Genomic DNA, 12644 nt, shown 5'->3' on the forward strand with positions numbered 1-12644 from the left:
GGACATCTCCCTTTTTTTCCCTTTGCTTCGTCTCATGTGTTTTGATCGTGTATAAAAGGATCTGTCCTGGACGTCTTCTTCACAGGGTATCAGATGAAATCCCTCAGAGATATGCCTTCCTATTTTACAACACATACATCATTTAACATTTAAATGCAGACATGTTAGACTCATCCCTCATGTGTGTGTAGGAGGATTGTTCATATATACAGGCTTTTATAGAAAACACTGATATCATTCTATTCTAAAAACACTTGGGTGTTTGGGAGTAAAACCTCCAATTCTTTTGGAGTCAATATTAAGTAGTGTGCTTATTAACTGGCTTAATGTAGCACAGTTAAGGCTAGGTGGCTTCGGTTTTGCCAGTACAAGTATTGCAAACAAAGATTTATTTCACATAAAGTGTAAAGCCCACATACAGTACTGTAACCTCAGATCATGTCTGTTTACTCACCTGGCTGGAAGAGAACTCTCTCTTTAGCTTCTCTAAATTATTGGACTTAACTCCCACTGTACATTTATATTAATTTTAATATTGAATAATCGATTTCTTACACAATAATATCCTGCATTGTATTTCTTACTGGAAAGTTGTATTTCCACATATTTTCAATAACCACGTATATATTTATTTTTTACTTTTTATTACTATTTCAGAAATATTTTGACTGTTTATTTCTAGTGTCTTAATTTCTCTTATGTACATAGCATGTTTTGATGCTGCTGCAACGCAAACATGTCCCAAATTGGGATCAATAAAGTATCTATCTATCCATCCATCCATCCATCTATCTATCCATCCATCGCATCCATCTATCTATCTATCCATCCATCCATCTCTCTATCTATCTATCTATCTCTCTATCTATCCATCTCTCTATCCGTCTCTCTATCTATCCATCCATCTATCCATCTAGCTATCTATCTCTCTATCCATCTATCCATCCATCTATCTATTAAACCCTCCTGACCGTGTGTTCCTGCAGGCGATTGAAGCTAACCTGGTGCAGAAGTCCCCCGGCGGTCTGACCTACATGGCAGAGTGGAGGGGGGGGATCCTGGACCACAAGATGGGCCACCTGGCCTGCTTCTCTGGGGGCATGATCGGCATTGGGGCGGACGATGGAGAGCCGGAGAAGAGGCAGCACTACCTGGACCTGGCTGCTGAGATCACACACACCTGCCACGAGAGCTACACCCGCTCAGGTGAGAGGACGGGGACGGGGGGGGGGGGGAGGGCAAGACTGAACTGCTCCTGCCCATTTAGTTTTGGATTGAATATATATATAATTTGGCGCTTACACATTCCATCTCGCCAATGTATTTTGCACGAGGAGCAGAGAGTGGCCCACTGTTTGTTGTCCTGCAAGGCAAGTTTATCAGAATCAGAATACCTTCATTAGTTAGAGGGGAAATATACATTGTTACAGCAGAAAAGAGCCAGACAGCTTAATGTTACCTAGGAAGCATGCATAAAAAAATATTAAAGATAAAAAAATTATAATTAAAAATTAAAAAAATTAAAAAAGTTACATAATTTACAAAATACACATCCTGTAACAGTTCTTAGGATTTAGCAGCTAAGTATATATTGCACAGTTATTAACGGCATTTGTACTATATATATATAGTACATATTGCACATAGTTGGTTGGTATTTAACAACAAGGGGTGTTATAGCACATCTCAACACAACGCAGTTCTTATTTTACTTTTTATGTATTTGTAATTATACTAGAGATAGAGTCCTGAATCCAGCTCCTATTTGTGCACAACCAAACTTAATAACGTGTTTTAGAAACACAGTTATGCTCACTGTTTGGTCTCTTCTTAGACAAACTTAGAAGACAGCTCACCAGCACAAAACATATAAACCGGTTACGAGCCGTCAAGCCCCACCGCTTTATTAACATGGCAGTCAGCTAACAGCATGTGTGGAAGCTAAACCATAGCTTCGTTAAAATATTTAATTTCCTGCCTTACTGGTTGGAATATCTCTGCAGAACATTCCATGCATCAACAGAAATGACTGGCAGAGTGAGAAGGAGAAAGATCATTTTGTTTTTGAATAACATTTGGAAATATTCTAGCCTGAAGCGTTATGGAAAAAACATCTTCTGACTAAAGAGGATCTGAATGAGCAGTCAAATATTTCTTAGGTACATGAAAACATGTCAGTTTTATTTTTAAGTTATAGCCATGCTTCCCATCATCTGAAATTAAAACGTATTTATTTGGTGTTCTTACTCGTTGGATCCAGCTCATTTCGTGTTTTAGACATCCAGACTATTCTAATTCAAAAGGTTATGATTCATCACTGCATCACTATATCTGTCTTGTTAGGAGAGGTTAGGTGGCTTTACAGTGAAAGGAAAAGTGTTGTCGCGCCACATGTTAAATGAAATAGGCCGCGGGCATTTTAATTTTGCACTGACTCAAAATGAGAATCGTTCTCCGCGGCTTCACCTCGACAGAGAGACGACAGGCCGTAATAAGGAGCAGCGGAGAATTAAAGTCCTCGATTATTCTCCAACATCTCACAGCTGCAGGCAGCAAACATGGAGCTGTCTCTGAGTGTGTTACACACTGATAATCACATTCTGAGGAAGAATAAAAAGAGACAAGGTGAGAACATGTAGATAAAGTATGGACGAGTAGACAAGACATACAGGTATTTACTGTTGCTGCGATATATAATCAGAAACAGGTTTATTACCAGGTACGAGGAATTTGACTTGGTGTCGTACTGCATACATAAAAGTTAAAAAAAAATAAAAATACAGTAAAATATAACAGTATTTACATAGAAATTAAATGGAATAAAATATGGAATAAAAATCGGCAGTAATAAAAAAATTAAAACATATATTGTTGTACTTTTTAATGAGGGAGAAAAGACGATTTACCCAAAAGGAAAATGCAATCGAGGAAGAGTTTCCAGCAACAAGCATGGCCTCGTTTTTTTTCCGTTGGAACGACCATTATTTGATCTCTTTTCTCCCTCATCTATCTCAGCTCTGACAATAATCTCCTCTGCTAATTTCAAGCTTCTTTTTTACCCCCTTTTCTGTTGGGTGGGCTGTAAGGCTTTGTCGGTGAGATCTCACCGCATAACAGGTTCCTTGATACGCTTGAAATGCTTTTGATCTGCAGACCCACGAGACTTCTCTGGCTCTCTCCTCCACCAGGTTTCTCTGCGCTCATTTAAAAAGGACCGATTGGTGCTTAGCAGCTTTCGGGTTATCCGTCTGCAGGAAAAGAGAGAAAGAGAGGAGTGAGATTTGCGATTGCACGTGTGTAAAATGGCTGCTCTCTGGCTGTGTCTTAAACACAGACACCATAAAGACTCTCCTTCTGCTGCTGCTGCTCTGAAACCCCGCCAGCTTCACAGCACACTGATGCTGGAAAATGGAGATCTCATGGGAAGCAGAAGGAAGATGAAAAGGTTATTGGTTTAAGAGGGAAAAAAGTGGTTATAGACTTTTAATGGTTAGCTTTCTGCTATTGAGATATGTGAGCTGATAGAGTTAAACCTTTATCACTTAGGGCTGTCACTTCTGATTTCCCACACTGTTTAAATATAGGAATGAAATACCTTTATGATCTGAACGCATTAATGCTCAGCAGGGAATTCACAGGAAACAATAAGACTTTGTTGTCTGGAGGGATTTACTGCAGTGTGTTGAGGCAAAAGGAAACCGGTGGATAAGAAGATAGTTGGGAACGTGTTTTCTATTCAGGCCCCAAAGCAGGAGTAACGAATCCTGAGACAAGACTTCTAAATTGAGTTTGACAGAGGCGTGCTAATCATCTTTAGAACTTGTGCAAAACTCGATTGTGTTGTCTGCGCCGGAGTTACAGATGATCCTCTGCTGAATTAGCGTTAGCATTCCAATCAACAGCACAGATAATTATTTAGTGCAAAACCGGCGGGAAACAGGCCGTCAGGAGGCAGGAAGCACCCAGAGGTGAAGAATCAGAAGGATGTGAGAACAGAGGAGCTGTGGAGGGACGGGGGGGAAGTGTGAGTTTGATGTTGGTTTTTCAAGAGAAAAGGAGTTGAGTTTTTGACCTCTACTAGCACTATGACATTACACAGTTACTCACATATTTACTGCCGAGACGTTTTACACATACAAGGAATTTCCTTAATTGTTCTTTTTGTCGCTGCTTTTAATTGAACTATTCACATCTTCAACTGCACTGTAACTTTTATCCATGTATTTTTTCTTTTAATGTTTTATTTTATCGCCTTTAAACTGTGGGGTTTCTCCGGAAGTTTTTCCTTGTACGATGTGAGGGTCTAAGGACAGCGGGTGTCGTATTGTCATACTGATATTCTGTACACACTGTGAAGTCCACTGAGACAAATGTAACATTTGTGATATTGGGCTATATAAATAAACATTGATGATTGATTGATTGATTGATTGATTGATTGATTGATTGATTGATTGATTGGTTGATTGATTGATTATCTTTGCTTTTTAATGACTGACTTTAAATGCCCTTTTCTTAATGTCTTACATTTTAAACTTGCCTAATGTAAACAAACACAGTTAACACAGCAAAATCATTTAAGTTATTTAATAAGAGTACATTTAGAAATACTATACAGGCAAGGAAAATCAATAAGAATATGACAAATTACTGTAAAAAGAATTGTGCCGTATATCTGAATTTCAAGTGAAGGGGGCATGCATTTTAAAGAGAGCATTGTGCAGACATTTGAAACATGTATATTAGATATTCTGCATTTTAAGATTTCAATAATACCTAGGATGTGCTTGACACAGGAAATGTTTTTATGCAAATGAAAACGGGATCATCTTAATTGTCTAGCCTGAAACATGGAAACTAACAATTATAAAAAGGGCTCTGGACTGTGGTGATGGTCATTGAAAGGCAGGAAAGACAGAAATACTCCAGTGTGCTTAGATTTGTTTGATATGGGATTGATTGCAGATCCGGTAGAGGTGCTGACTGCAGAAATATAAATGTTTTGTTTCTCTTTTGTCTCCATCAGCCACCAAACTGGGCCCGGAGGCGTTCCGATTTGACAGCGGAGGAGAAGCCACGGCCACCAGACTGAACGACAGATACTACATCCTCCGCCCAGAGGTCATCGAGAGCTACATGTACATGTGGAGGCTGACCCATGACCCCAAGTACAGAGAGTGGGGGTGGGAGGCTGTTCAGGTGAGACACCCCAACACAGGTTACGTTAAATAACGCTGTTTTTGGGAGATGAGAAATATGTATTGAAACTAGCCCTGTTGGCAAAGCTGAGATACTTAGAGTCAGAGGATATGATCGTCAGAACCTCGGTAAACCTTTTTAATGTTGTTCAGTCTTTCAGTGGAGCATGATGTAAACACCACATTTAGTTTCCTTGATTACGCTAATGCTTAGTCTTGTTTATCCTGTCTTGCACAGTAATGGCCCCATCATAACCAACCAAATGACGGTGTGACAGTACCTTTCGGAACATTTTAAATCAAAGCTTTTGTAACTGTAAATGTTAGCCGTAATGTAGTGATTGCATTGTTATTATCCTCCCATTTTATTATAAACAATTACTTTTTTTTGGGGTCCCGTATCTGTCTTTTGATCAATACTTACTATTCAGGGACAGTTTTAGTCTAGATAGGTTTGCATTTTGTGAGACGACAACTTGCTGGAACCGTCCAATCTACATGACAGTTACATACATTTCAATAAGTCAATGTGAACAGAAACTGGCCCAAATAAACTGAAATAAAAGATACACTATGAACAAACTTTAAGAAGCGTGCCAGCCTATCAAACCTTAATCCAACACTCTTCATTTAAAGTAATGTAGAGGCAGTTACTTCCTCCATTGCATGATAAAACCTGCTGTGTGGATTTCTAGTCCTTGAATCTAATACTTGTGTAAATGTAATATCCGTAAATAAATATCGTCTTATATTCAGTCTGGTAAGGTTCAAATAATAATTGCGTGTTCTGATTAAGTGGGAGATGCAGTACATTATAATGTAACAACCTAAACCAAGTAGTAGCTTGGAGTCAGATTTTATAAAATGTACCCACCTTTCATGTCAAGCCCCTTTAACACCCTCAATTACCCCCCGCCAGCCCCCCTGATATTGCGTGGCACTATACATTAGCGTGAGGATCAGGCGGCGGCAGTAGGTGAAGGTTGAGCACTATTATTAATGTAGCAATCGACAGGACATTAGCTTCAGTAAACTGCAGAGGGCTGCCATGAAAGATTCCACGTTAATTGAGTGTGCAGAGAAGTGGAGGGATCACGCTAAAGACACTGACAGTCCTTTAATTATCGGGCACAAAGGTTGCGAGCGGTGCACAATGCGTCTGTTCGTGAACATCAAGCATTAACACGTCGGGGTCTTTGTTAATTAGCACATATAAGCCAGACCTTTGTAGCAGGTAGTAATGGGCTAATCCGCTTGGCTAGCTCAGCCACTCTCCATTAGCTCTTGTCAGATTTAGCTTCGCTCAGGCTTTGACATGTTTCACCATCATTTACTTTTCCTTAGTGCACATAGACACACGTTATTTTACGAGTAGAGGATTTGAGTTTTTATTTGTCAAAATATATCAGACTGAATATGTTTTCCTCACAGTACAGTGGAGATAAAGGTGAAAACTGATTAAGTGGGTGAATAAATGAATGAGGTAGTGTTGATTCTATTCAGCCATAACTTGAGAGGAAAAAATAAAAAATGTGTAGATGCAACATTTGGAAGAAATACCTAATTTAGCGATTATTTTGATCCATAATACAATTTCCATATGGTTTACATATTCAAATTATATAAAATATGTTAATGATTTGGTTTTAAAGATAATTTGCGTCAAACACATATGTTGTATTAAGTCTATAGAATAAAATGTGCAACCTTGAATGTCTCTGCACATCTGCACTTTAACACATATTGTGCCTGCGATTTGAATATTGCACCATTTTGCGATTACAATAAACTCAATTGAATGTGCAGACCTAATGCATTTTCACATTTAAACAAGCCTTATTATGCTTTTTGGGGGTTTCATATCATGTCACAGTAGAGGCACCATATAAACAAATATGAACCTGAAAATGAGCGTAATGTGTCCTCATAAACCCTGACCTCTCACCTCTCAGGCGCTGGAGCAGCACTGCAGGGTGGAGTCCGGCTTCTCGGGGATCCGTGACGTTTACACCCTGACAGCGAGCCACGACAACATGCAGCAGAGCTTCTTCCTCTCAGAAACACTCAAGTAAGTCCTGTTTCCTCAGCACATCGCCGTGTGGCAGATGGCACTTTACAATCTGCATGTATAACCATCAAAGATATAGAAAGTAATAATAGGATCCAAAGCTGGAGCGTCATCCATTCTGCGAGTCAGACATCAGTGCACTGATTCCAATCACACTTTGAATGAGATCTTCTCCATTTCCCTTGTGAATGAAAATAAATCAGGGCCGACTGTAGGGTCACTTAGCAACACACAAATATTCAGGGTGCTACGTCAGCCAGTAGACGATAAACAGCTTTTTGTGGGTGCATATTCTGGTCAGCAGTCTCCAGAAAACTTTAAACAGCAGACTGCCTCACCATCCCTAATGCTCCCACTTTAGAGCGACTCATCTTGAATTGCTCGTGAATAATTAAGCGAGACTAGATTGAGCTGGCAAAGCTATCACCAGCTGGGGACAGGGGTTTTTATTTTGTGTTTACACTGTGTCTCTATGTGTAGTTGATTACTTTGTGGAATGAGATAAATAATACCAAATAAAGCAAATAAATGATGATGTATTAAGATAAAATAAGATCCCCAGAAGTAATTTGACAAGCTATCCAGCAGCGTCATTTGTTTCCTCTTTTTTATTATGTTGTCTCGTCTGCGCTGTCCCCTTTAACACTGTACATTTCCTCTCTGTGGGACAAAGAAAGGATTTCTGATTGTGATAGGGTTAAGCTACGATATGACTGACTTACTCTAAAAGGAAGAATTGGCACTCCTTTGGAAATCTGAAGAATTGTACTCAAGGAGCCGAGATGTTTAGTTTATGTATTTATTTAATCGTTTATTTGGTAGGTACATTGCACATTAATGAAAACTTAAAACAATAAATGTGCCGAGCGTAAATATGCCGGATTTAGCTTTGAGCTACTTTCCATCCGCAGTCCCTCACATAAAACATTTACAAACATAGAAAATACAAATACATGAAATGCAAGAAAAGAGCAAGAGCAGAATATACAAGTATTATTACATGGCAATACAATTAGTTTATTCTTTATAGTGTCGTGGATCAACTGTCACAAACCGTACATGTGGGATTATGGGGCAGCTTTAGCAAACATTGCTAATTTCCAGCTGGTGTCCCCGGCCAGATGATAATAGGCACACTTCAAATCAACAGCATTAGTTATAGAAAAAGGATGAAAGATAAGTAGATACAGGCGAAAGGATAAAAGAGAACAATACAATGCAAACAACACACATTACTACATACATGTCACATATAGCACATAACAGAAACGAGGGGCATCATCCATATCCAACACAGACTAGTGTGTGCAGGTGTAGTTCTCAGTGAACCATGTTGTTTATATGTAAATGATGTTTTTCCTGTACTCAGGTATCTGTACCTGCTGTTCTCTGATGACGACCTCCTCTCTCTGGAGGACTGGGTCTTCAACACAGAAGCCCACCCGCTGCCCATCATCCGCAGGAGCTGCCTGGAGGACCCGGCCCCACAGGACAAGACGGTCTCCGAATAGGACTGAACTCCAACCACCACAGAGACATTTGCACAGTTCATGTGCACACACACAGGTTTCAATGCCGGTTCAGTCTTTTCAGGAGCGGGACTCTCAATTCCTTTCCCGTGAAGGATGTCGTCGTTTTACGCTGTGATTGTATATCCTTTCGCCGGGGTTACTTCCTGCTGGCCCTTCTTTTTTGTGGACAATCAAGACAAACATGACTTTCATGAAAAGAGCACCTTTTCTTTCCTTCTTTCCTCTGTGAGGAAACCAGTATAACTTGCAAATGTAATGGGAGGAGGGTTGAACTACGGGCCATATTGTCAGAAAGAGAGAGAAACGTATAGAAAACCACTTGAGTTTTGCTCTTTAAGTTTGTTTTTTCTTAATTTTTAGTGATGAATAATTTCCTGTTTTTTTCTCGTCGTAGCATTTGTTCCTTTGCGAGTACACTCTTTGACCAAAGGTTTCTTTGCATTTCTATTTCCCTCTTTTTCCAGTAATGTGTTTTTCGTGAGAGTCGACAGGAAGTTAAATTAACGAGGATTGAATTGTAATATTGATTAATGTACAGACAAACATGAAATGTGATTCTCAGATCCACTTCCAAACTAATGTTGATGTCATGTTTCTGACTGAAACAAGCTTAAATGAATTTCTTAACAGTTCGGGGGTGTCAGGATAGGGGCCGTGTCTTATGCATCCAGTGACCATTGTTTTTTTAAATGATATCGGGTTGAGTTTCCACTGTGTGCTTGGGTTATTCTGTGAACAGGACAATGCTTTCTCAGTCCTCTCAGCCTTTCAAATCAAAGTAACAAATGGAGTACTGTCAGTTCTGTCGCTGTAATACACAAAATCATGGAAGAAAAACACGTTCCCTGTCCGGATCCAAATGTGTTTTCCTGTTTCTGTTGTAGTTTGTTCTGCTTCACCCTGCCTTTACATGTGAATCCATACAGCTGGTTTCCATCACTGTTCTTTCATCACTGATGCCCCCCCCCCACAGTGTGGAGCGAATGTGCTGTGCATACAGATGAAGTGAGTGACCCTAGTATGAGCTGTTCTTGATTTAATGTGGTTTTTGTTTGTCTTTCTTAACTTCAGTGGTTATTTTTCTGGGTTCTCTTTTGATTTGCTTCCCTCAGGTGTTTCAGTAAAAAAAAAAAAAGGAAACTTACTTTAAGTCTAGTTATTGCTGATATTAATTATTGTTATTACTTATTCTTACTGTTTGATTTGACTTTCATTGTTGAATATTTTCAAGTACTGATAAAAAGACCTGTGCAACTTTGTACATTTAAAACAATCACTGTTTGTGTTTTTTTTTCAATTAGCCTTAATTAATTATTCATATACAAAGTTTAAAGGGGCCCTATTGTGCTTTTTGGGAGTTTACCTTTCCTACAGTGTGTTATATAGGTGCCTGTAAATGGTCTGCAAAGGCTAAAATCTTAAAGTTCACACCAGAGGGAGTTTCTTGCGCTTCATCATATTATCCATGATAGGCGGGACATCTCTAACCAATCACAACAGAACCGGCCAGCTAACCAATCAGAGCAGACTGATCTCTGGTTTCAGACTGAGGGTGAAAAGAGGCAGTATGAGAAAAATAAAGACCTTTTTGAACATCACAGAATACAAATATGAACCTGAAAATAAGATTGAGACGTCCTCCTTAAAAAGAAACAAGTCCTTCTTTCTATTTTATTTTTTTATAGAGTATCTTTCAAGGAAACATTCTGCAGTGACTAACAGAAGGGACATCCTTTGCTGCTTACGTTTGTTTCAGTTTTGCTTCCAGGAAGATCATTACAGATTTAATTGAAGGGGGACGTCTGAAGGTTGTGGAAATGACTAATGGGCTTCAGCCATTGCACCTCTCTCCGGGTGTCAGGTCAACAAAGCAAGATGTAATACCTTTGCCCCCAAATGACTCAAATCCCTGCTGTCATCTGAATCCCTCATTTTGGTACGATAGCTTGAAGTGATTTTTCATTTGCTTTCAATAGAATAAGCACACATTATTGACAGGATTTAAAAAAAAATGGTACTTAAATGTCATGGATCTAGTACCTTCACCCTTAACAAAGGACCATTGCAAACGTGTGTATGTTTAAATACTAGATATTTTTCCAGCTGAGGCCTGCAGCACTAATGTGCAGACTATCCTCCGGTGTTACAATGAGAGGAAGGGCAAGAGTAGAGGGCACAACACATGAGCTCGTCTGAAGACAAATGCTGTAGGATCACTGTCCTCTTGAAAGTACCTGACAGGGAGAGTGAAGGACAAACACTTCACATAATCCGCTCCCCTCGCGTTTTCTTTTGCCGCTCTCAGTCCCAGACAAGCCAAGCAGGGCGTCAGAAACATCGTGACAGGCTTTGGTCTGACTTTGCAAGACCTTTGCTGATGTGTGGCGGAACCGTCACTATCTCTGCAGTCGTCCTCCGACCAGGGCAGCAGCTTCACAGGGAAAAGCAGTATGACATGGAGATCCTGTTCAAATAGTTCTTCTTTTATCACTCGTCACCGGCTTGGTCTTCAATATCAGGATACATGTATTTATTATCCTTGCAAGACTGGAAGTAGTCATCACACACAGGGCGGCGTGGGACAACTAGTTCCTGAACAGTGTCCTTCACATGGTTATATACAAGAGAGGGTCACAAGATGGAGGAATACCGGTTCAAAGCAGTATTCTGGCCTTAGTTTAGATTAGCTAAAGCCCACGTAAGCAATAAACATGAAATTATTATAAACATAGTTTACAGCTGAACTGATATACATTTTATTGAGGTTAGCCTTTCTGTTAGGAGGCTAAACTACGTTTTGCTGCTTCATCCACAGCACTACATTACTATGCTTGTAACTCCATTGTTTCTCCAAAGTGGGGTGTACCGAACTCCATCTACTAAATGTTATACACTGACTGTGGATAAGTTCCTCAAACTTCAAAACATACAAACCATCCCTTTTTTTAAATGTCAACTATTGCTGAAACTTCCACATCAATAGGCCGGAGTATAGTTCCGATATAGTTCTGAAAATTTGCGTTCACATCAAAAAAATCCGGAACTAGAACTTAGTTCATGAGAACCTTTTCAGTTCCTGCTAGAGAGCAGGTACTTTCATCGGAGAAAAAGGTTCCCATTTCTGATTGGCTGGGCGGATTGCAAACCACGCCCCGTAAAACTCCCAAAAAGTGTTGTGAAGCCGCCATTTTATTTGCTTGCATTAGCATTATTAGCATTAGCCCAGCACACAAACGGAAAGAGACTAACTTATGGCAACACAAAAGAAACATGGGAGCGGTGGAGTGATGAGGAGGTGTCGGCGTTTCAGGCGATTTACTCGGAAGGCTTCGCTTCTACTGAAGCCAGTCCCCAACTGCGGGGACTTCGGGTGTCAGTATACGCCGTGAAGTTGTTTGCGGCCTGCCAGTAAACCCAAAGCAGAAGAAGAAGTGACGTCAGCGGCTTCATTTGCCTAATCCTCCCCCTGGGATTTATTCCGGTGTGAACGCGATCTGCTCGTTAGTTCATCAGAACTAAAGAGTTCTGATGAACTAAGTACGGCAAAGTACTTGGTGTGAACGCGAATGTGTATCTCAACTGAATTTATCGAGAACTCTTTAACCAATACAGTAGTTTACTCACTTTCTCATCCAAATTACAGTTCAACTGTACTAGACATTTCCATTGCCTTTAGTTTTACTGTTTACTTTTCAGATGCTTTTCTTCTCAAATATGAAACCTAAGTGCAAACACATCTAACACATCATTCAACGGATACATAAACCCCCAACAACCTTTAATGCTTATATTTTAACTTACAGTATAAACTTCAACTGTTACACCAATTCAATTCATTTGCATTGT

The 12644-nt window shown here is 39.8% G+C and overlaps 1 protein-coding gene across 2 annotated transcripts in view; it reads left to right on the plus strand.

Moving 5' to 3' along the window:
• LOC117460291 (mannosyl-oligosaccharide 1,2-alpha-mannosidase IA) overlaps positions 1 to 10071 on the plus strand; it is a 232575-nt gene extending 222504 nt beyond the window's left edge. For both annotated transcript variants that reach the window (XM_071205950.1, XM_071205951.1), the window contains exons 9-12: positions 987 to 1206; positions 5027 to 5199; positions 7151 to 7266; positions 8636 to 10071. In XM_071205950.1, the coding sequence (XP_071062051.1) occupies positions 987 to 1206; positions 5027 to 5199; positions 7151 to 7266; positions 8636 to 8777 (651 nt within the window). In that variant the 3' untranslated portion in view covers positions 8778 to 10071. The remainder of the gene's footprint in view (positions 1 to 986; positions 1207 to 5026; positions 5200 to 7150; positions 7267 to 8635) is intronic.
• The last annotated feature ends 2573 nt before the right edge of the window (positions 10072 to 12644 follow it).

This window comes from Pseudochaenichthys georgianus, chromosome 16, assembly GCF_902827115.2.
Source record: "Pseudochaenichthys georgianus chromosome 16, fPseGeo1.2, whole genome shotgun sequence".
NCBI lineage: Eukaryota > Metazoa > Chordata > Actinopteri > Perciformes > Channichthyidae > Pseudochaenichthys > Pseudochaenichthys georgianus.